The 24,030-nt window shown below is 40.7% G+C and overlaps 3 protein-coding genes across 3 annotated transcripts; 1 reads left to right on the forward strand and 2 right to left on the reverse strand.

Annotated features, from left to right (window-relative positions):
* The first annotated feature begins 6,666 nt into the window (after positions 1–6,666).
* LOC109463899 (cytosolic 5'-nucleotidase 1A-like) lies at positions 6,667–11,542 on the forward strand. Its single transcript, XM_019760784.1, has 6 exons — positions 6,667–6,731; positions 7,464–7,634; positions 8,113–8,247; positions 8,686–8,776; positions 9,461–9,645; positions 10,652–11,542. The coding sequence occupies exons 1-6, from the start codon at positions 6,699–6,701 to the stop codon at positions 11,024–11,026; spliced, it is 990 nt and encodes a 329-aa protein (XP_019616343.1). The 5' UTR covers positions 6,667–6,698; the 3' UTR covers positions 11,027–11,542.
* Positions 11,543–12,427: 885 nt separating this feature from the next.
* On the reverse strand, positions 12,428–14,777 carry LOC109463896 (DNA polymerase epsilon subunit 3-like). The gene is made up of 5 exons (XM_019760781.1): positions 14,736–14,777; positions 14,378–14,451; positions 14,050–14,135; positions 13,527–13,645; positions 12,428–13,143 (listed from the first exon to the last, which is right to left on the reverse strand). Exons 2-5 carry the CDS (start codon positions 14,441–14,443, stop codon positions 12,953–12,955), a joined length of 462 nt encoding a protein of 153 aa, XP_019616340.1. The 5' UTR covers positions 14,444–14,451; positions 14,736–14,777; the 3' UTR covers positions 12,428–12,952.
* Positions 14,778–15,977: 1,200 nt separating this feature from the next.
* LOC109463882 (deoxyribodipyrimidine photo-lyase-like) lies at positions 15,978–23,189 on the reverse strand. Its single transcript, XM_019760763.1, has 11 exons — positions 23,144–23,189; positions 22,027–22,500; positions 21,315–21,460; positions 20,537–20,719; positions 19,980–20,138; positions 19,269–19,467; positions 18,521–18,676; positions 17,750–17,871; positions 17,190–17,349; positions 16,056–16,715; positions 15,978–16,016 (listed from the first exon to the last, which is right to left on the reverse strand). Exons 2-10 carry the CDS (start codon positions 22,454–22,456, stop codon positions 16,558–16,560), a joined length of 1,713 nt encoding a protein of 570 aa, XP_019616322.1. The 5' UTR covers positions 22,457–22,500; positions 23,144–23,189; the 3' UTR covers positions 15,978–16,016; positions 16,056–16,557.
* Between the last annotated feature and the right edge of the window lie 841 nt (positions 23,190–24,030).

Below are 24,030 nucleotides of genomic sequence, written 5' to 3' on the forward strand. Positions count from 1 at the left end.
TGTTGCCGCTTTCTGTACTAGACGCGTGTTTTGGCTCTCTGTAAAGCCTAGAAGGACGTAGGTATGCACTGCCTTGATTTTATCAATCAAGAAAGTCTAAATACAAGGAATTTTGGCGGTGGGATTCTGAGTTTCAAACCTTGCAGGCACCTTGAAGTACTCAAAGGACCTTAAAGGAGTGGTTCTTACGTTCTTGCAAAGTCATGGGTTAAGGAAACTGAGCCAAGGATTAGTGTCAAGGTCCATTTGTCCTCAAGTGTCTGCGCAGGTTAGGGCAATAATCTCCAAGCAGATTCGGTGGCCCAAGGGGACTTTTTTTTAATTCTAACATTTAGTCACAAGACGTAGTGACGGCACACTCAAGTTCTTTTAACTGAGCCACCACCAACACGGGGGACAATACAATGCCCATTTTCACCTGAGCGAAGTGAGGAAAGTCGTGTTAAGTGCCTTTCCTATTGAATTTAAAGGGCACAAGATCGGTGGCATGTCAGGACTCGAACCCGGGACCTCCTGGTTTCGAGTCGAGCACTCTGCCGCCTTTGACGAACGTTGGATACAGACGGCCAACATAAACGGTCCCCTTGCCCCCACCGAATCTGCTTGGAGATTAAATTTAAAGGCAAGACAACAGCTGTTAGGCAAGACGGAACGTGAGAAGGTGACGTCACCACGCCCGGGTGTCGGTCTGGGAGGGGCGCCGGAAGTCGGCTTCCCGAAGTGACGTCCGGAGATTCCCGAATGGCGCTTCGGAGACTTTTCGTGAGAGATCGGGACGGCTCCGAATGATATGCTCGTTTGCGATGTCAAGGACGAAGCCAGAGCTTGTTACTCAGGGGATATAGATGGAGTTACTAAAGCGTCCGCTATGACTAGTAACTACAAAAATAAACTTCTAATTCGTGTTCTTCCTTTGAAACACTGCAACTTCCGACAAATGTCCTGGAAGAACAATTAAATGAATCGAATAGATGTTTCTTTGGTGTTGTACGCTGGGAAAAGACCACTTTCTAGCAGTGAAATGTGGACAAAATACTATATACATGTACATGTAGATAGAACTCGCCCGTTCACCTATACAAAGCTTTACGTCCGTGTATATTGGTGTGTCTGTGCCTGCGTGCGAGTGTGAGTGAGGGGTAGGGGTGGCCATTGAACCCCACCCTTAGAAAATGCAACGTAATGGCCCAACCTACCGCAGAATGTACATGGATATATGGGTCACTGAATCATGTATTGTCAGTGCGTTTCCGTTGTGTGCGTACCGTGGTGCCCACCTCTGGACACCAGCCATTGTCTCTGCTCAACACAAGGCAACGTTTTGCCAACATGGCCTGAATGGGGGGTTTGCTGATGTCAACAGGAACACCTCTTGACTCATCACGGAGGATCCACAACTTGAAATAGAGCATGAAAACGCGGTGTCCTGTTCGTCTTGTATTGACCCAAAATTGACACCACTTTGAGTCACCAGTAATAGTATCTAGACTTAGCCTCTACCTACTCTCCAAGCAGAGGTTGTGGGGGAATGATCGTTAACTTTTTTATATATGGCCTTTTTTTTTTTGTCGCTAATCCCACCAACCCGTCGGTGGCCGGCGACCTTCTCTGGCTAATGGATACTGCCTGGCCAACTTGATACTGTCTTTTTGCCACCGAAAGGGATCTGCTTGGAGATTAGCCTCTACCAGGCTTCTGGAAGCGGTTGGAAAGAGTAGGAATTGGTCAAATAGACAGAAGATATGCCAGTGGAGTTGGTTCACGGTAAGAGAAAAGTTTGACCTGAACTGTACTCTAGTGCGGACCAACTATCCTGGCATATCATTTGTCTATTTGGCCAATCTCTACTCTTTCCAGCTGCTACCCGAAGCCTGGTAGAGGCTAATCTGTATCTGTATCTGTATAGCCGGTATAACCGCCTTTCGGCGTAACACACCAGCTTCGCAGGCACACAGATCGACCTGTTACACCTAACCCTTGAACTTCTAACTCTAGACATTGTTTAAAGCTATCCAATTATAATGCCCCTACTGTACTTGGTCACAGCGAGTTCCACTCTACGATAGTTCTAGGAAAGAATGAATTCTTGAACACCTCAATCCTTGGTTGATAACTCTGGTACTTGAAGGCATGGCTATTTCTTGTTCTCTTCTGGTCAGGCTGGTATTAGGTACTTAGTAGTTGGGACGTCCACCAGTTTATTAGTCATTTTGTACATCATGCATAGTCTGGAGTGTTATAGCTGCCGAGTCTTCTTCTGGGAGCGCCAAAATCAAGTGCCGGGAGAGATCTACCCTCTCAGCAACCCTAATATAACATGACATATGCAAAAACTTGTCTGGCTTATACTCGAACAGCAGATGCAAGTCGTCACCAGAAGGTGGCAGTTAGCTTCGTTCCCTTGGCAGACTTTCTGGAACTTTGAACTTGAACCAGTTCTTCGGAGAAAATATAGAAACAAGTTCCTTCCTTTTCTTTCATTCCTAAATGTTTATTCAACAAATCTTAAGTAACGGCCGGACGCGGTACAGCGGACGCCGGTGTTCCAGGTCAAATATGTGGGACGCAGTCGACTAGTAATAATACGTTCCCGCTGCATTGACAGTTTTTTTTTTCTGGAACTTGGTCATTGAACCAGTTCTTCGGAGAAAATATAGAAACAAGTTCCTTCAATTTCTTTCATCGCTCAGTGTTTTTGCAACAAACCTTAAGTGACGGCCGGACGCGGTACACCGGACGCCGGTGTTCTAGGGTCAAACATGTCGGAACAGGTGGGTAGACTAGTATGTTCCCGCTGTATTGACAGTTTTTTCTGGAACTTGGTCATTGGACCAGTTCTTCGGAGAAGATATAGACACAAGTTCCTTCCATTTCTTTCATCCCTCAGTGTTTATTCAACAAATCTTAAGTAACGGCCGGACGCGGTACACCGGACGCCGGTGTTCTAGGTCAAATATGTGGGAACAGGCGGCCTACTAGTATGTTCCCACTTCATTGACAGATTTTTCTGGCACTCATTGGACCAGTTTTTCGGAGACAATATAGTAACAAGTTCCTTCATTTTCTTTCATCTCTCAATGTTTATTCAACAAATCTTAAGTAACGGCCGGGCGCGGTACATCTGACGCCGGTGTTCTAGGTCAAATATGTGGGAACAGGCGGCCTACTAGTGCATGTATGTTCCCACTTCATTGACAGATTTTTCTGGCACTTGGTCATTGGACCAGTACTTTCGGAGAAACTATAGAAACAAGTTCCTTCCATTTCTTTCATCCCTGATTAGTGTTTAGACGGACGCGGTACACCGGACGCCGGTGTTCTAGGTCAAACATGTGGGACCAGGCGGCTCTATGTCTATGTTCCCATTATCCGTTGTGGGCTGTTTTGTGGGGTGAGAAAATCGCTGCACCCAATATTAAATACATACATATCAAGAGCACCATCCTGGTTATATGTCGTACGATTTTTGTCGCAGAATTTCTAGCAAGGCCAAGTGGGCCCGGGTACATTCGTCGCAAGACAGAATTACGGACACTCCCCCGACAGTCCAGGGTGTGTCGTGCAAAATTCGCACGACACACTATCTGGTGTCATAATATGATGTCGTGGACCCTTTTCCAGAACTCGTTCTGGTTTATCCTTGCTGAAAAAGTCCTATACTCGCTGGCTCGAAAAAGTCATGCACACAGGTCGGAGGGAACCTCTTCGATAGTCGCTGGCCACACCGACGCCTTGTATCCACACTGCAATACTGTCTGTGTCAATTTTCATTAGAAAACGAAGTGTAGTTAACACCAAGTTGTTTTTCAGTCCTTTCTCGGACTAATGAAAATAACTAACCCACCTGTCCCCTTGCTTGACCTAGTCTCTACCAGACTAACTATGCTGGATATATATGTAGGAGAATATTTGCCAGGGGAGTTTGGCCGCGCAGGGAAATAAACTACCTTCCGCGGCCGGACTCCCCTGGCCAATTTTACTCTCCTTTCTGCCAAATTCTACGATCCGTATTCCCGTAGAAAGGCCTGGTGGAGGCTATGCTTTACCTACATCAACAGGTAGTCAGGTTATATGGACGCCCAGCCCCCTCCCCCTCCAAAAAAACCATGGCGATCCCACTGTTTATCTTATGTTTAGCCCCATCTCTATGGGCGTTCTCCTAACATTTCTTTAATACCTGACGACAAAGTAAGCGTTTACAGTTTATTCCGTACTTTGGGTTCCGCCCTCAAGTTTTATAGTGTGTGTTACATTTTAAAACCTCATTTACTTGGGCGTTGCTTTTTTGCGCATTCAATATTAGAATCCATGTTATTGTGGTGCCATTGGGATTGACGTATACGATTGGGCGTTAGCCGTACTTGGGGAAGGCGCTGTTTAAAGAAATAAAATCCTCTATTATGACTAGAGACAAAACGTGATTTAAACAAGCCTTGTAGTGAGACATTGAGTTGTCTCTAGATCTTCGCTTGACGTAAATCCCTAAGGCTAACCAAGGCTAACACGTATAGACTGTGGAAAGGTCGAGGACGTATTGTACACCCCTGGCTTTGTTTAGTTTACGTTGACCATGAGACCGTAACGTTTGCTTTGCGGTTTGCCTGCAGTCATCATTTTCGCCCCCAGGCGGCGCAGCTAGTTTGCTTATGTGACGCAATCATTTTGTCCAACCGAACTTTACTTGCCAAGTAGCGAAGGTGAATGATGACCAGTTGTAAGGCCACAGCAAGTAAATTTTATGGATGACATCCTCCGCAGACTCCAAATCTGATGTAAGCGGGCATAAAAAAAACAAGGCGGGCCGAAAAAACAAGGTTTCTACATTTTAAAATTTTGACCTTTAATCATTGTACACATGGTTTTGATATTCAGTGGGAACGTCACATATACACAGCCAGCATCACATATCACTGCATCAAAGTAAGAAACAAAACATTAAATCACAGTCTTCTCTTGTCTCCTCTCTTCATAGTTATCTGACATCCACCTTCCGGCATGGCAACAGACATCTTTGCCCATTTTCGGCATGGTGACCACTGTCAGAAGGCATCAAAATTTCTTGTATTTTTTTTTTCCAAAATCAGGCTAAATTTAATGCGCGCGCTGATTTCATCCATAAAAATTACTAACTGTGGCCTAGTCGGAGGACTCTTGACGTTTAGTATTTCTTCGATTATGTTTCTCTTATTCGCAAACAGAACAGAAACCTTCTGGGGATAAACCATAATAGACTTAAAACATACAGGACTCGAATCAAACTTTTTCATTGGCTCCAAAATCAAGTATGATTGGGTGCATTTATGATCGATGTCGCATGGCGGCATGAATGTACAGTAATAAAGGACGCTCAAGATAAATTACAGCAGTGACAACTGAGGTTCACAACGTGGGTATCCCAACTCAACAGATGAACCATAGCAAGTAAGACTAAACCTTGTCATCTCAGTCGGTTCATTTTAGTTTTATCAAGTGCAATGTAAGAAGTTGTATTTCTCTGTATTGTACAATGATATAGAAAGATCTTCATTCTACCCGACTTCATGCTTGGTGCTTTGGAACCAGAATGTACTCAATACAATTTTTTTTCGGAAAACACAGATGAAAATGCTTATACTTGACAATATGTTGACACACAAAAATTATGATCGCTTGTATTTCAGAACCGTCGACCTATAGATTTAGCCATTACGAACGTAAGAGACTATATTTTTTTCACAAAGTGTTCTTTGTGTAAACTCTGTCAAACGAAACACCTAACTGATAGAGATGTTGACAGCCAATTTCTATGTTCTGGTTTCCAGCTACAGATTGTGATGAATGCAGTGTTATAGTCCTGCCTTTGAAACCAATCCGGGGCAAGGCTAGCCTGGTATCCAGTCTAGCGTGATTGGGGGTATTGGGGTGTTCAGGCAGGCTGTGTCTTCGGGGGCTCTAATAGCTTCCCCCGCCCAGTGCAACAGGCCTTCCCGGTAGGAGTGTTACGCTAATAAGAGACAGTATGCTTGGGGATTTGGTTTCCCCCTAATCAATTTCTCGTGAAATACACACCGGGAAACCTGTGTGAGGCGGGCGGGACAGAGCTCTTGCGGCCCCGACCACGATCAGACTGGATACCAGGCTAGGGCAAGGCCCTCTGCTGTGGAATATATAGCCAAGAATAACAACAGTTTACGAATACCAGAAATATTCTTGCTTCCCTGACGTAAGGTCAGTTACATGATCCGGATGATACTTGTGTATTCGCGCATATTCGCCATAACACGCTATCATATTACGACAATAAAAACGATATAGATAGACTCTTGTTTTTGTCATAACGAAAAATACAATTGAAGACTGATATACGTACTCGTATCAAGACACTGTCGGATTATTCGGTACGACATATTAGTAATTGGTTACTTGCATGAAAATAGTATAAAATAAATTTGTTTAGACAAAATAATGTATGGTCCAAATGCCACGTACTTAGTTTTAATGAATGAAGACCTTTATTGTACATTTTTGCCCCACTGGGCTAATTTAATATCACATTTTACTGTTTTCTCTTTGTGACAATCATATCTTTTGTTATATTTGACATTTTCCGTTGACATTTGACAAGATAACTTTTTTTTCTTTCGCTTCATCATGTAAAATTTGTCTCTTTCTCCCCAGGCTAATACAAAAACATCATCAACTGACAACTGCATTACGCCATGGCAGCGTCAGTATATGACATAGTACAGCCGGTAGGCAACAGTCCTTGAAATATATATAAACCCCTTCAAAACGTAAACTGCATTTCATATATTATAATTACTTGCATTGATATTTCATAAAAGTAGTATTGTTGTAGATTTGGGGATTTTTGGTTACAGGCAAATGATGATATTTGAAATCTACATGCTTTTTGCTACTACAGAAGAATTTGACTGCGACTTTAACTTCTCTGCATCTTTCGTTCTGAACGTTGAACAAACTGAGATGCTTGATTGGTAGGTAGCTACTGGGTGTGGGGAGAAATGGCACAACTGTGCGCCTCCTAGCGTCTTTCTTTGTAACTGCAGCTGATTTTTTGGTTACTAGTAATCCAATAAGAATGAATTTCATGACTTCTTCCTTTTTATAATCTACATACTTTAGTATGTTGCAGATTCTATTGCTTATTTGTAAAAATAATATAATCACCCATAAATAATTTCATCAGGTTGGTAAATGAATGAATAGCAAAGTTCTTTGATCACAACCATTTATTTTTCACGAGCCAATGTTTCGATGACCGTCTGTCATCTTCATCAGGGCAATTCTGACTGGTTTACTGTGCCCTGACGCTAGATGTTACTTGGTGCATATGCACTAAAGGTGTTACCGATAGTTATATAAAGTAAAATCTAGCGTCAGTGCACAGTAAACCAGTTGGTTGTGATCAAAGAACTTAGCTATTCATAATATAATCACGTTTTCTATAATGTTTTCCTTAGCCTAAGGACACAAAGAAAACCCTGACCGTAGCTCTGTCAGCACGAGCGCTGTTTGATTTGGAGAAAGAAGACAGAGTGTTCCAGGAGCGTGGACTGGAGGCGTACATACAGTACATGGTGGAGAGGGAAGACGACATCCTGCCGAAGGGACCGGCATTTGAGTTTGTCAAGGTAAGGGTAGCCTGTATTAGGACACAGCAAGTAATGTTTATGGATGACATCAGCACGGGCATTTTCACCTGATTTTGGAAAAAAAACAAGCAATTTTGTTGCCTTCTGACAGTGGTCAACATGCCGAAAATGGGCAAAGATGTCTGTTGCCATGCCAGAAGGTGGATGGCAGATAACTATGAAGAGAGGAGACAAGAAAAGCCTCTGATTTAATGTTTTGTTTCTTATTTTGATGCAGTGATATGTGATGCTGGCTGTGTGTATGTGATGTTCCCACTGAATGAAAACTATTTGTACAATGATTGAGTCAAAATTTTAAAATGTAGGAACCTTGTTTTTTTTTTGCCCACCTTGTTTTTTTTTTTTGATAGATTTTCATAAACATGGCGTTCTGAGAGGAATTCATTGCCAGGCTTGTTGTATAAAAATGCAATGATCTGTGTGTTTGTTTGTTTGTTTGTTGTTTTTTTTTCTACAGTCCGCTTTAGCGGTCAATGACCATATCCGAGACCTGGACCCGAAGGACATAGAGCTGTTTGACATCGTGATTGTGAGCCGTAACCACGCCCAGGCTGCCATCAGGCTTATCAACTCCATCAACCACTATGGTGAGGCAGAGTTGCATGGCTTTAACTCGTAAACTACTTTAAGGCCACAGCAAGTAAATTTATGGATGACATCCTCCGCAGATTCCAAATCTAATGTGAGCAGGCGAAAAAAAAGGCAGGTCAAAAAAACAAGGTTCCTACATTTTAAAATTTTGACTCAATAATTATACAAATGGTTTTGATTCAGTGGGAACATCACATATACACAGCCAGTATTACATATCATTCAAAGTAAGAAACAAAACATTAAATCAGAGCCTTTTCTTGTCTCCTCTCTGCCATCCACCTTCCGGCATGGCAACAGACATCTTTGCCCATTTTCGGCATGGTGACCACTGTTAGAAGGCAACAAGTTTTTTTTTTCTTTCCGAAATCAGACTGATTGATTGATAAATTTATTGATTTATTTAGGTCTGTGTTTGGAGCGCCTGTCCCTGACTGAGGGAACTGACCCTACAGAGTACCTGGGTGCCTGGAAGGTGGACCTGTTCCTGTCACCAGAGGAAGACGATGTCAGGAGGGCCATACAAGCAGGTAAGGTGGGGAGTTAAGGAGGGTAGGCTAGGAACAGGGTAAAAATAATTAAGACATACATGTTCATGTAGTGCTACAGGTTTGTAAACTTAAGTATCTTTGTTTCTGCAATCCAGAGTCTCAACAGTTTGCAGGAGTTGCTTGCAGTCACTTACATAGGCAGGCTAGACAGAATGACAGGTCAAAAAAAAAAAATGGGAGCCATCAGAAATTCAGAGAGCAGAAGTCTGAAATCTCTTATTTGTACTTGTAAGGACTTGAAAGTATATGTCATGAAACAAATGTCCCCTACCCTAGTGATCATGAATACCTTCTCCACTATGTCGGAAACATGTCATTTCATACATTTAAGTATACATGCAGGTACGGCAAGTATAAATGTATATAGAGGTTACCCTGCAGCAGTGGTTTACAAGTACAACATGGCAGCCCTCCTACGTGTCATGTCAAATATATGGTCATACAGGAGTCTAAATCCCTCCTGCTTTGAAATTGCAACATCATGTAACCCAACACCAGTTACCATGGTTAGAGACAAATCAGGTCAGGGGTCAGTGTTTGGAGAAGAAGAAGAGGAGGAAACGTAGCAAAAACAATATGTTTTCCTTTGGTTAACATAACATATGCAGGTACAGCAAGTTTGGAAACTAAAACGTAAAGAAAGACATGTTCCTTACCATACAGGCTACCCCGCAGCGGTGGTTTACAAGTACGACACCGCAGCCCTCCCACCACACAATGAACTCAGAATCGTGTTTGACGGGGACGCGGTGCTGTTCTCAGACGAGGCAGAGCAGGTGTACCAGGCGGGAGGGTTCCCGCTCTTCTTCGAAAACGAGTCTCAAAAGGTTTCTACGCCACTGGATGAGGTAAGAAACTGAGTAGTAAGAATGAAAAAAAAATGCATCTTAATCTAGCCTGTGTTCTAGGGGCTAGCTTCTAGGGGCCTGACCAGTGGAAAGGCTGCTAGAAGTGCAATGTAGTCAAGCTATATCTTAATGCAGTTAAGCATGCTGAAATGTTTAACAAGTAAGACAGTATGTACATGTACATGTATGTACCAGACAAATGCCCAGTCTATTCAACATTAACAGCCATGGTTTAGCATCATGTCCTAAAGACTGCATCCCTTTTTCAGTAGCATGAGAGTCCTGCAAGAAACAACTGCCGGGATTCAAACACTTTTGGCCCTGAAAGAAGATTGCTAAACATCAGGACCATGCATGATGCACCAATGATGACATGTACATGTAATAGGAAGACAACAAACATATAGAGGGTAAGAGAAGGAATAGGTTTGCCATTCACATATGGGAAAAACAATCATTTTTAGGCCACACCAATTTAATTTGTTGGTTCTCAGATTTTTTCAGAAAAAATATGAAGCGACAGGGCGAAAAAAATAAAAATAAAAACAGGTCTAGGCATCCTATCATAGCCCCAAATGCTTCGATAGGAGCCATGAAGTCAACACAAAAGGCTGGGTTAGAATTTGAGCAATGAAATTTGAACTTCAAATGAAACCATTGCATTGATAGATGGAAAAACTGTAAGAGCTAGGAAGAAAGGGACTTTCCTCAACTGTTGGAGGCAAAATATGAGCATTTTTTTAGTTGATTCAGAACCAGATTTTTTTTTTGCAAATCAGACAAAAATGAAGAGGCGAATCCGAGAACCAACAAATTGAATTGGTGTGGCCTTATGTTCAAGTATACATTAATCTGCATGTATGGGAAACAATTCAATTATGTGTATGTATCTTTTAGAAAACTGTGTTCTAAAATCAAGGTAAAAGTGATCTCAAGTTCAGCATAAATGTTTACAGAATTATGTAACATACTGTGTATGTCAATGGCTGATGCCACATTTCCACAGGGCCCCATGACAAAGTTTGCCATGAGGATTTCAGCACTGCAGCAGAAGTTTCACCAGAAGAGAGTACCGTGCCCCATCCGCACCTACCTCCTAACCGCCAGGTCAGGCGCCAGCACAGGAAAACGTGCAATCCTCACTCTCCGCCACTGGTGTCTACAGATCGACGAGTGTAACTTCAGCGCGGGAGCGGGAAAGGCCGCCATGTTGAGGGCCATACGGCCACATCTGTACTTTGACGACTCGCAGAAAAACATTGATGCCGCTCTGCAAGAGAACGTATGTGCAGCGAGGGTTCTGTACGGTGTACAAGACAAGGGGGCAACACAGAAAGAACATCACAATAAAAACTTGAGTGAGAGCAATGGAGAAAAATGAAATGTTAACATCCTGGTATAGTTACAAGTAAGAAAGACTCACAGAAGAACATTGACGCAGCTCTGAAAGAGAAAGTCTGTGCAGCAAGGGTTCTGTACGGTGTACAAGACAAGGGGCAACACAGAAGGAACATCGCAATAAAAACTTGAGTGAGAGCAATGGAGAAAAATGAAATGTTAACATCCTGGTATAGCTACAAGTGAAAAAACTCATGGAAGAACATTGATGCAGCTCTGCAAGAGAATATCTGTGCAGCAAGGTTACTGTATGGTGTACAAGACAAGGGGGCAACACAGAAAGAACATCGCAATAAAAATTTGAGTGAGAGTAATGGAGAGAAATAAAATATAACAGTCTGGTATGTTTACAAGTAAAAAAAGACTCGCAGAAGAACATTGATGCAGCTCTGCAAGAGAACATCTGTGCAGCGAGGGTTCTGTATGGTGTACAAGACAAGGGGGCAACACAGAAAGAACATCACAATAAAAACTTGAGTGAGAGCAATGGAGAGAAATGAAATGTAACAGTCGCAGAAGAACATTGACAAAGCCTCGCAGAAGAGCATTGATGCAGCTCTGCAAGAGAACATTTGTGCAGCGAGGGTTCTATATGGTGTACAAGACAAGGGGGCAACACAGAAGGAACAGCGTAATAAAAACTTGAGGGAGAGCAATGGAGAGAAATGAAATGTAACATTATGGTATGTTTACAAGTAAAAAAAGACTCACAGAAGAACATTGATGTGGCTCTACAAGAGAACATTTGTGCAGCGAGGGTTCTATACGGTGTACAAGACAAGGGGGCAACACAGAAGGAACAGCATAATAAAAACTTGAGGGAGAGCAATGGAGAGAAATGAAATGTAACAACTTTGTATTAAGTTCTTTAATTTCATTTGATGTTTCCTTTTGATTAGGACTTGAATCTATGATTTCTGCACCTATGTTTATGTTCATGTTTATGTTTTGGTGTCTTATAAGCTGGGCGACAAAAGTCGCAAGACACGTTAATAAAAATTCATTCATTCATTGTAACAGTATGGTATGGTTACGTGTAAGAAAGACTAAGCCTTAAAGGTTTTTCAGATAAATGAATATCTTTTTAGACTTGTAGGGACAATCTAGGAGGGAAAAAGGAGTCGTGTACTGTTACTTTCATTTGCAACGGTCAGGTACATGTACCACAGTACTTTAGCTATACTTATCTATTATCAATGATGTATCTAATACATCTGCATTGTTAAGATGACTCTGAAGCAAGCAGGGGATAAGTTGTATCAATCGCCTTGTTTTATCTCAAATGAACCTAATTATACTAGTGTAAAAATTCATTTAACTGATGACAAAAGCAAGAAAATGTGATTAATTTAAGGAAATACTGAAAAAGACAACCTACGAATAATGATAGAAACAATGCTTTATTGATAAAAGCACAGGATCACAAATATTTCATCAGGCAGTGCTCTGTACATGTACATATGTCTGCTATACAAACTTATCAGTAGAAATACATAATACTTGTATGTATCAATGTCCGTATTACTGTATCAGGAATTGTACTGGAGTGAATGGATATAACGCTGTACTATAGAATTTATATCAAGTTTGTAAAACTCTTCAGAAAAAGACACCTCTATTTCTATGACAGTTTTGATTTCATAATTCCTGGATTTAATGTTTTCTAGAGTAGTAAGAAGGGCAATACACAATATAACTTGTGATGCTCTTCCATTCTTACAAATCACACTGTCAGGTTACTCTTTGATAACTATTTATTACAAAGTAGGTGGCACAACAAGCTACTACAAGGTGAATACTGACTATTACATTTTTCAACTTTTTTCTGTCCTTATTGTAATATAAACACATACAAAATGTAAGAAACTCTGATAAGTCATGACAACTGTACTAGTAGTAAATAAAATGTCTACATTTCTTGGTCATCGTCCTTGTCTTCACCCTGTTCCATGCTGTCCGTGTTCCCAGCAGCCTCTGTGCTTGTGTTTACCTCGTCCTGTGATGGCTGACCAGTGCTGCTGCCCTCGGCCTTCTCACCTTCCTTCGTCTTTTTCCGTTTTTCTGCCGCATCTTTCTTGTCCTTTTGTTCTTTCTTGAAAGCTGTGAGGAAGTACAAATAGCTCTCATCAACTTGTATACAACATAATATAGGAGCATAAATTGCATAATATACATAGTACATGTATCCTTACTGCGTAAGCATGACCCATATTCCTCTACATGTAGACTTGATATGGAGTCTATATGATATGCATACATGAATCTATAGTATGATAATGGTAAGGTTTCTCTAAATACGCATACAAAAACATAACTTCAGTACCCTGATATAACTGTAGCAATGCATAATAAAATTAACTATGAGACATAAATTTCCACACATACATTTCTGATGAGGACTGAGCCTTTAAGGTTCAGATTTTTGCATTCTTTTTCCCATTTTGCAGACCTACTTTTAGTAATTTTGTTAAGAAATACTTTACCTTCCCAACTGTCTTTTAACTGGTCCAGGAACTGTTCAAATTCCATCTCTTGGACTGCAGCGATCACATCAGTCCCGTTCAGTGTCTTCCTCTTTCCCTTCAGGGCAAAGTTGTTAGCACTGTTTGGAGTGGTCAAGGAAAGGAACTCCTGTGATTGTAGCTTTGATACAAGTTTTTTTTGTGTGTGTGGGGGGGCATAAGTTTTGATCCACTTGCATTGGAAAGGACCCCTACTTTATTTATAAGTGGAGTGGGTTCTTTAACATGTCCCAGGACTTCTGGCTTTACATCCCATCTGTAAGTTCAGTGGGTAGATAGGTGCCTTTACCAAGGGAACCTTGGGGCTTGTCAGGGATTCAAACCCAGAACCTTGAGATTCTAAGTCAACAATCCTAACAAGACCAACTTGCCACCTACTACCATATTTAACACTACTCAGCCATTATAGATTACATACTGCTAACTTGATGTCCATTGTTACACACTGGGTGTGTATACCATAAGCACTATAAAAAAAGGATACCATGATGTAGCGTACAACACAAACACGCTGGCAGCGCGGGAGATCGCACTGCGGGCCTCCTTCGATACATTCACTCCCTCAGGTAACTGGAACACAATTTGTTGTAAGGCAAGCAGAACACAAGTACAGACAGCAGCACTTAGAAAGCTTGGAACACTTTTATTATTATTATAATTAATACCTACATGTTTGCCAACAATTGCATGTGGTGAATATGCAGTAGGTGCAAAACGGACGATGCTTTGCCATTCTGGGTACATTTGCATGTCGATAATTCCTTATATCTTATGGCATGCAGAAATTCAGTTTATCCATTTAGCATCCTTACCGCATCTTTTATTATTCTTGTGATGACAGCATTCGGCAGGTTCAGGTCTTCAATTTTCTCTGCCATCTTGCCGGCTGCAAATAAGCTCAACAGTGAGTGTGAGTTTTCCTCGGTTGTGCTAAAAATTCTCTCCAGACAAAAGCTGAAAATACAAACGCGTGCCCCCCTCCCCACATGCAAAAAAATATGAAATTTATACGGCGCAAATCTGCGCAAGGATCTACTATTTCAAAACGTGGCTGGATACAACTTGCAAAGCAAAGATTCAAATACTATAAAACTTATTCTTAAACAGCTTAAAGTAAGATGTATGGTTGATAAGCCTTACAAATCAGGACAAAAACATAACACCACTGACCGATTTCACGTTTGGCGGGAAGAAAAGGTCATAGGTCAGTAGGAATCCTAAAACGTATACAAAAATTGCCTGATGACTGGCATGAACTTGTATCTTTTATCACCACATTGTTGTGTTCATTTCAAGCCATTAAAATTTAACTTATGGTCACTATTGCCATGACTTCAGCTTGAAATACTATACTTAAGAAAAGTTACAGGTTCAATTTGTCACCATGCAGTGTGTATAAGCGTTATGGGGTCTCTCCTGACCCATGACCCTTCTTCCCGCCAAATTTTAAAATTAGGTCAGTGGTGTTGAAATGTCAGTGACTTGTTGTACATCTTACTCCGTGGCGTTTGAATTCAAGTTTTAACATCCAAGGCTCTGCGAAATTTCACTCTAGAGTCAAGATTATTGGTGAACTCCAATCTTGTAATGAACTTTATTTGATATTCGACCTGCCTGGCATCTTTGAAAATTAAAAACCTTCAGTCGCTGAGTTTTCAGGATCCCATGAAGAAATAAAAAAGAAGAGACCAAGATCTCAATGCAACTAAAACTTTTTAATAATAGAAGTTGATCATAAAACAGAACAAACATGTGTAGCTGCCTAATGAAACTCATATAAAGAACATATCATTCTCTCGCTTTTCTAAAACACTATAGGTCCTCCTAAAGTTACTTTTACTAAGTCTCAATGCATAACTGTACCATAAAGAATACCACAAGCTACAAAGTGTTAATGATAATATCAAACGCTTTTAATCAAGGATGTAGTTAGATAACACCTTTGCTTTGATTAATCTAATGTTACTAATTAGCTTCCATATTATAATCTAAAAACTGTTAAAAGTGCTCAGAAATGTAAGAACTTTTGTGCGCATATTAAATGTACATAATATAAATTACATTATGGTGTGAGACAGTTCCACTTGTTTCTACATTGAATTATAGCTTTACCATCATTACAATGAGGTAGAGAATACATGTAACTTTATGTGCATTTACAAAGTTACAATAGAACATGTAACTTAATGTACACTGTAGTAATGCCTGAGTAGTGAAAAATGTTAAATATTCCGTCTGTCTGTGGATATGGATGGATCTCTAGTAAACAGTTGGCCGAACAACTTTCGCTAACACAATCACCATCTTAACTTTGTGCGCATTTCATGTGAAGTTGGTCAAATGGTAAAAGTTAAAACAACTGCATTATCTCCTATGTATATTATACATACATGTACACAACAGACATATAGTATATGTATAGTATTTGTCACTATATGACTCATGATATACCTTTGTGCGTATTTCATTTCTATATGACTCATGATATACCTTTGTGCGTATTTCATTTCAACATCTTCACATACTGTTAACTACTAGCATAAAACTTAGATGTACAGAACAGACATATAACTTTTGTTTTGTCATGTTTGTCACTAGTCATGATATACCATTATGCGTATTTCATTTCCAAACTACTGGCATACAACTTGTATGCACGCAACATACACCAGTGTCAAATTTATCACTTTATGACAAACAGACATATCTGTCATACTTGTCGTAGTATGACTCACGATATTCCTTTGTGCGTATTTCATGTCCTGAGGTCTTTGCACAAACTACTGGCATACAACTTGAGCAATAAAGGAACAATTAACAACTTAAGTTATCATCTCAAACACACTCCCAATATTCTTCTTGTGCGTATTTTCTTCCACTTTCTTTTTAAAAATTGTTTATGAACTGTTACAGAAACTACTACTCTAAGTGAAACCCATAATTGATTAATCATACATGTACAACCAACACATAGCACATCCAGGTTGTGGATTTACTTCTTCAGAAATCCCTTGGCCTTGTACTTGGTGACAAACTGTGCCACGTCGAACTTGCGCTTGCAGCCGTTGTAGTTCATGAAGCGAATCTTGCCGAAGACGGGGCGTTCTGCCCAGCCTTGGTCATGGATGCCACAGATGGACCACATACAGCCTGTCAATCAAACAAAACATGGAGTAAAAATGTTGGCTATGGTTAAGGTTGAGACTTGGATTATCAATGGATTATCATACATGACATGTAATGTATAAGGACATTCTTCATTCAACAACCAAGGGGGTTATATATCCGACATTTCAGTGACCGTCTGTCACCTTCCTCAAGGCAACAATGACTGTTAATGATTCATACTAAAGCTATGTGTGACAGATGGTAAAATGTAAATGGTGACAGATGGTAAAATGTAAAATCAGATACAAAAATCTATAGGTGGTTAAATGAAGAACCATGTTCTTATACCTTGCTCCTGCTAACCAAATGAAATCATTTACAGATATGAAAAATACCATTGAACAGACATTTGTATAATCTTCCACTACCCAGTGCTAATTTACATACCATCTTTGAATGAATGAAAACAACACAACAGACATTCCCATATCTTCCACACTAATCTCTCAGACTTACCCACATAACCGTTGGGGTCCCTCCCATCCAGACTGTACTTGTCGTTAAGGTAGATAGCTTCCTTCAGGGCGACCTGCGGGGACTCAGTCCACTCCAGGATCTTCTTAGCCCAGTACATGCGCAGGAACCCATGCATCTTTCCCTCCTTATTCAACTGGATCTGTAACAGAGAAGGAAAATGAACATCAGACATGTTTAGGATAAGTAGATTTAATGCTGTATACAATGCAGCATTGAATTGCTGAGTAGCTAGGGTGCAAGATACAAAATTGAGGAAGTAAAAGGTTTTATCCCTTGCAGTCCTGGCAATACATAGTGTCAGAGGGAATGGCACACACAACTTTCCTCACTCAACCCAGATCTAAAATCAGTAAAAATGGGTTTGGTCGAGGAGGTACAAGGTAGTGGAAGGTGAGGGATGGGCTCTGCCTTCCAATACCTTCCCATAGACACAAAAATGGCTAAGGAACTACCTTAAAATCTATTTTTACCTGTACGGCTGTATACAAGGTATTGAACACATGACATATCAAATGAACATAAAAAAACTAAAGGTTTACCTGAGCAGCATTCCACAGGTCGTCGTGTGTCTTAGCCTGTTCCAGCTGTTCGCGACTGTACAGGTACTCCCGCTTGTCACCTGCGTGGTCCTTCAGGGTCTTCTGGGCCCAGGCAGCTGCACCTGGGGAAGATACAGGATACACAATCAGATATTATCATGTCTAACTTACTATAAGATATTGAGTACTATGTTACCTTTCTCTTGAATCTATGGTAACAGTGATTATGGAACATAGGAATTGTCCTAGCATAGAATGAGTATTTTGCGAGACCACACTGTGACATTGCAAAATACTCATTCTATGCTAGGACAATTCCTGAGTGGAATAACCTTTCTGCCGACGTAGCTGAGAGTCCATCATTACAAACTTTTAAGAATCGTTTATCGTCACTTCCGTAATCATGTGTATATCTCCCCTCTGCGCGATGTCCCTGTATGTAGGGAATTTGCAGAGTAGTAGCTAGAACTAGAACTAGATTATCAAGGACTGCTGCTGTAGCATTATACATTCTAGGACTTTTAAGACTTTTAAAAAAGGTTTTCTTATAGAATGATGAATTAGACAAGTGAATGTCCATCCCACATATCACATACATCTCTTGATTTGACAGCGACACATGGAGTTCTGTCAACTCACAACAAGCTCAGCCTACACAATTAAGTAAAAAGCTAAAACATAAAACCACAAGAAATAGGACCAGTAGAAACACACAAAAAATTGCCTGTCACTTGGAACCGTTTAAAGAGTTGAATTCTATGGATTTTGTACCTTTGATGGAGTCGTACTTGTCATGGTTGTAGAAGCAGAAGTTATCAGACAGCTCTCTCCTGATGATGGCCTCCTCAATGTAGGCATCCACAGACTCCTTATACTTACTCCTGTACTTCTTCACTGTCAGGATACACCTCTGTACAGAGATCTGACCTGTGGCAAGGGAAGTACAAGTTAAGTTGCAAGCTATGCATTTCATACAATGTACTCCAATTGGGAAGCGTCAAATGACCAGGTGGCTACATTTGCAGAGATGAGATCAAGAGGTCATAGGTTCAATCCCTGGCATTCCTAACCTCCAAGCAGATCATACGGTGGCAAGACAGTATCCATTGCCCAGAGGAGTGTCCATTAGACACCGAAGGCTAATTGACACTACTTGTATGGCCACCATATGACCTGCTTGGAGATTAGGCATTCCATGCTAGACATTGTATCCTTGTGTCTTTAGGCACTTAATACGACTTTCCTCACTCTACTCAGGTGTAAAATGGGTACCTGACTTCAGTTGTAGAGGTAAAAGGCAGTGGAGGGAGAGAGGGACTAGACACTGTGGATTAACACACAATGGGACTCCCTTTACTTTTTTCCCTCCCATAATATAGCAACATTTCTTGTACAGTTATCTTTGCTCAATAACCAGTGCTGAGGAAACCATGGATTGGTCTTCTTTTTTCTTCATGGATTCCTACACATCTACTAACTTACATACATCTAGTAATCCACAAACTCAGCCAGTCCTTACCAAAGTGAATCCATGGTGACAGGTTACTGAGAGCCCGTTTGTTGGGGTTGTTCCTGTCGGTGCCGAAGTTCTTCAGCCTCTGCTTACAGAAGGACTCCAGCTGGCGGAGACCCCCCGTGGTGCCGGGCGTGGCCCAGGTTACCTCGGCAACAGTCATGTCCACCTTCAGGCTGGCCCTGGCTGCAGCCCAGTCTGTAGGCTGAGGAGAGGGGTAATAAAATATGTTAAAACACCATATTGTTACGTCAGTGTACACCGCTGCAATGACCAAGTGGATAGAGTACACAGGTCGTAAGTTCAATCCCTATTCTGAGTCATACCAAAGACTTTTCTGCTTACTCAGCATTTTAGAGGAAAATGGTAATTGAACGCACAATACTGCTAGTGGACTAGCCCTCCACTGAAGTAAAAAAGTAAGCATCTGGAGTCCAAAACATGCATATCTAAGTACTGTAAATGCATTTATTTTCATGGTAGTTTTATTACACAATAGGTGGCAAAATCTCCCAGTATTTGAAGCTTACGGTTGAAACAATTCTGTAGTACAAAATACAATGTACATTTTTACTTATAATTACAAAACACATATTTGCAGTAAGTCTTATAAAAGCTCACCGGGAAAACAAAAACTACCTCGTGTATTCTATTACCTTGATGTCTATTAAACCTTCATCAACGTACCATGAACATTTACTGATTTACTTTACTTACCTCAGGTTTGTCTTTAGTAGGATGAGGGTGTTTACACACAGGAGGGAACTCTGTGAGGTAGGAGGACAGCTGGTTGTGAATCTTGTTACGGATGGTGCGAGCTCCGTACTCCTGCTTAGGAGATGCTTCCCAGCACGGTACAATGTTGTGAGCATCAACCTGGAATGGATTGAAATACAACAAATCTATTGGTATTCAAGAAGTGAGACAAATACATCTACCCAGTAATAGTAGTATGGAAGATAAGGTTTTGGTGAACATAAATGATACATGTACATGTAGTCATGTAACCTTCTCCCTGCTTCCTAACACCATAACAAATAGAGAATTGGTGGACAACTGGCTTAGTCTCAGTGTGCTAAAGGTTAAGAGGAAGGCTTCATTCATTGGCAATGCACTCCTACTTAGTACATCAGTTAGAACTAGATCATTATTCTACAGTCGACAAATCTTTATTTTTTCAATGTTGTGACAAGTTTCAGTTCCATCTGATTTGACAGTAAAACATTCATTAACGGGCTGCTTTTCTTTGATCTTTGTTTAGTTAGTTAGTTTACCTGAACAAAAGGAACATCACTGGGCAGTTTCCCTGCGAGGTCATGAACCCACTTCATGGGAGTCCTGAGTGGTGAGAAGTCTGTCACCACACCACCGATGTTCTTCTCAGACACAAACTCTGGCAGAACGTCCACAGCATGGCCGGTCAGGAGGTGGAAACTCACGTCCAGCTCTGTCAGTTCCTGAGGAGGAAACAACATAAGTTTACTTCAAATTCCTACCCAAAGACTAAGTGCAAATAACATGGACAAAAGAACATTGAAACAGGGTACAAAATGACTATAAAACTACATAATAAAAGCTATTTGTCTGGAACTACAGTACATGCATGTCTGAAGGGTTAGACTTCTTTTTCGTAAACCATGGAAGACGTACTGTAATGAATGTCCCACCTTTTCCACAACAATATGTTGATTACTGTGAATTCATTAGCCTGGCAGCCAGACTATCATAAGCTCCCTCTAGAGTTAGTTTCAACTAGTTTGTCTATGTACAGGACTGTAGAGTTTTCCTACATACAGGACAGCAGTATGCTTATATACAGGACAGTAGTTTGCCTACAAACAAGATGGTAGACTTTGCTCTTAAAAAACCTCCTCCCCACTAAAGTACTCAATGTGCAGCTTGCTCAATGGAAAGTTGTCCTTCTGTACCGGACCCTAACACTGTGAAAAAAGCCTGAAATATGTATTAGTTATGGGGTTAAACTACTAGTAGTCTGGGCTCCTTGTACTTGCTAGCCCAAAAACAGATGGAAAGGTTATGATTAATATTTACCTTCTCCACCTCTTCTAGTCCCTTCAGCATGAAGCCATAATGTCGGATGGTTGCATCCAGGAACTTTGGCACCAGACAGAAGCACACGTACAGGGGAACCTTGTGTTTGAGGGCCAGCCGCTGGGCAAACAACAAGGCCCAGTTATCTGAAAAAACAACAATATAATCATGTCAAGAGAATTAGTGATAAACTAAGGGCAAACAACAAGATGTCAGCTAGCAAACACCAGACAAAATATATTTTAACTTCTTCTGACTTCAGAAATCAGTTCCCTTGGATGTTTATCCATGCTAAAAACTATCCAGGCTGTTATTTCTTCTGGGTATAGAAGTATTGTTTTGGGTGGCTTAGATATCTAGCATGTGGGTTTGTGGTATTGATATCTTTGAGGCAAAAATGCGAAGTCGTCTGTTTCGTTAGTTGTTTTGTATTGTATTGTTGTCTTAGCCTAGTTCCAGCGAGGAGGTTAAATACATAATTAAATATAATTTAACCTCCTTGGTTCCAGCTATTCCTTGGTGGTACCCCAACAATAAAGAGATGTCTAATGTAGCTTGTTTTTGGCCAATATTTCAAGCACTTCAAGTATGAAATGATGAAAAAAATGTGAAAAGAAAGGGCAATAAATGTCAATATCAGATTTCCTGATCCAGAATATTTGTTTGTTTTGTCCACCTGATGTCTTTTAAACACAATTCACAGCATACCAACCTTGCACCCTCTGGTCCCGTGACATCCAGTAGAGAATCCCCCCACAGTTCTGTTTCAGGTCTCCACCATCAGACATCTGACGACATCTCTTCTTGTTGAACTTGAACCCAGCGACCGACTCACACACACCCGTCCTCCTGTCAGCTATCTGCTGCAGGAAGTCTTCACTCCCTGCTCCATCTTGGGAGGAGGAGCTAGCACCGTTTTCTACTTTCGCTTTTTTGGAAGGACTTTCTCCAGAACCCGAGCTTTTCCTCTTGTCTCCAGAAGACATATTTCTTGATGATACAGCAATGTATTGTTTGCCAAGAACAAAAGGACTCTTCTTTGCGCAAAGGAAGTTTAAGATTGAAGCTCTGTGAACAAATTTGGTTCTAGCCAAAAATAAGGAGTTTATTGGTACACTAGAAATGAAGAGTCGTAAGGACATTCAAGTTCCAAGAACCCTTTGCTTGGATTCACTGCGTATGGCTCCTAAAAAGGGGGAGGGGGAAATAGAAGACATTTTAAATTAGCTTTATTACTTAAAGTCAATAATGAGACGGAAGGAAGTATCAAAATGGCCACGTGAAATATTTTGAAATGAAATGTTTCAATAAATTATATTTATAATGTCAATATTCAAATTGTAAATGCCTTAACGTAATTCAGGCGTTTTGGCTGCATTTATGTATGTGTATCAAAGTAAATAAACCATTCGTTATTATTATCAATAAATACATATTCAGATCAGATCGTTGAATACTATGAGGCTGGGCCTATATTTACAAACCACGTTTATATCTGGCTGTTGTTACACAACACATTGTTATGCAACAGTACACACGCGCCTCCAAAAAACACAGCCCTTTTCGTCTAAATCATCATTTCCTTTACACTTAGATCGTTCCCGCAATTCATCACACTATTAAATACATACAGGAATGCATGCAAAACCAGTATCATACTGGTTATATAACACAGCATGCTGCGTTATGCAACTAGCACTGCAAGTCCCCCTCCCCCTTCGTATTCTAGTCGTTTTCTCATGCGAAAAAAGGCAAATATACATCTCCTGATAGCTGAAGTAATTCGAGAACATCAAATGCACAATATGAACCATTTCGGGAGGTTTTACCTTTCTTGTAAATCTCAGTACGAAGGGTTTTCTTCCCGAGTTCCGTTTTCTTCCCGAGTTCCGTCCACAGCGTCACTTCTTTCAGCTGGCGCTAAATATGCAAATCAGTTCAAATATCCCGCGCGGGGGGTTATGGGTCAGGGACACAGGACTAGACCATGTGCTAGGGAGGGGACAGTCATTAGTGAGATTTTTATCAAATATTAATTAATTAATTTTATCTAACATACAAAGACATGAAAAAACATATTGATACCTATGTACTAGTATGTCATTCAATGTATCAATTTGTAATTGGTAGAAATGGATAAAAATCACTGTCCACTGTCTGCATTACTGAAAGCAGATTGCCCTCAGATAGTCTTGAAGGGATTGTCGAGTCTAAAAAGTTGGTACGAATTGATGACGTTGTGGCTATCAAAGATCGTATATTTTTAGAAAAATAAAACAATTAAGTTGACACAAACATAAGTTTCGTTACTATATGCGGCTGTATAACCTTTTAGTGACCTACTTTACCAGCAGCTTGGCCCAGATCGGACTTTCCTAGCTTGCTGATACATTAGATTCCGAATTGATTACAACTCGTGCATTATAATTGGCGTGCTGCCATGCAGTCGAAAGATCTTAGTAGACCATTTGAAAACATTCTGCCCTTTCAGTGCTATCCACGAACCGTCTGCAGCCTTACAAAGCAAGATACCTCAGAAGACTGCGATTGTAACGGACTTAGAACATTGTATACCATTGGTCGAACGCAACCAATACCCGTGACTTTCACAACAGTATTGTTTGGCGCTATGCGTGTGTCTTTCACTGTTGGTACGCACCAAAACACGTTCAGATGTCTTGATTGAGTAGATAATTTCCCGACTTTTTGACAGTGA

Source organism: Branchiostoma belcheri, unplaced genomic scaffold, assembly GCF_001625305.1.
Source record: "Branchiostoma belcheri isolate BF01 breed outbred unplaced genomic scaffold, Haploidv18h27 scaffold13, whole genome shotgun sequence".
NCBI classification, from domain to species: domain Eukaryota; kingdom Metazoa; phylum Chordata; class Leptocardii; order Amphioxiformes; family Branchiostomatidae; genus Branchiostoma; species Branchiostoma belcheri.

Excerpts from the sequence above, each read along its gene's own strand:
- LOC109463899 (XM_019760784.1), top strand. The coding sequence starts at position 6,699 with ATGGCAGCGTCAGTATATGACATAGTACAGCCG. Across the intron at positions 6,732-7,463 it reads TATATGACATAGTACAGCCG|CCTAAGGACACAAAGAAAAC; the intron begins GTAGGCAACAGT and ends TGTTTTCCTTAG. Across the intron at positions 8,777-9,460 it reads CAGGAGGGCCATACAAGCAG|GCTACCCCGCAGCGGTGGTT; the intron begins GTAAGGTGGGGA and ends CTTACCATACAG.
- LOC109463896 (XM_019760781.1), bottom strand. The coding sequence starts at position 14,443 with ATGGCAGAGAAAATTGAAGACCTGAACCTGCCGAATGCTGTCATCACA. Across the intron at positions 14,136-14,377 it reads CAAGAATAATAAAAGATGCG|TTACCTGAGGGAGTGAATGT; the intron begins GTAAGGATGCTA and ends ATTGTGTTCCAG. Across the intron at positions 13,144-13,526 it reads GTTAAAAGACAGTTGGGAAG|CTTTCAAGAAAGAACAAAAG; the intron begins GTAAAGTATTTC and ends ACTTCCTCACAG.
- LOC109463882 (XM_019760763.1), bottom strand. The coding sequence starts at position 22,456 with ATGTCCTTACGACTCTTCATTTCTAGTGTACCAATAAACTCCTTATTT. Across the intron at positions 21,461-22,026 it reads ACGGGACCAGAGGGTGCAAG|ATAACTGGGCCTTGTTGTTT; the intron begins GTTGGTATGCTG and ends TTGTTTTTTCAG. Across the intron at positions 18,677-19,268 it reads GTCACCATGGATTCACTTTG|GTCAGATCTCTGTACAGAGG; the intron begins GTAAGGACTGGC and ends CCCTTGCCACAG.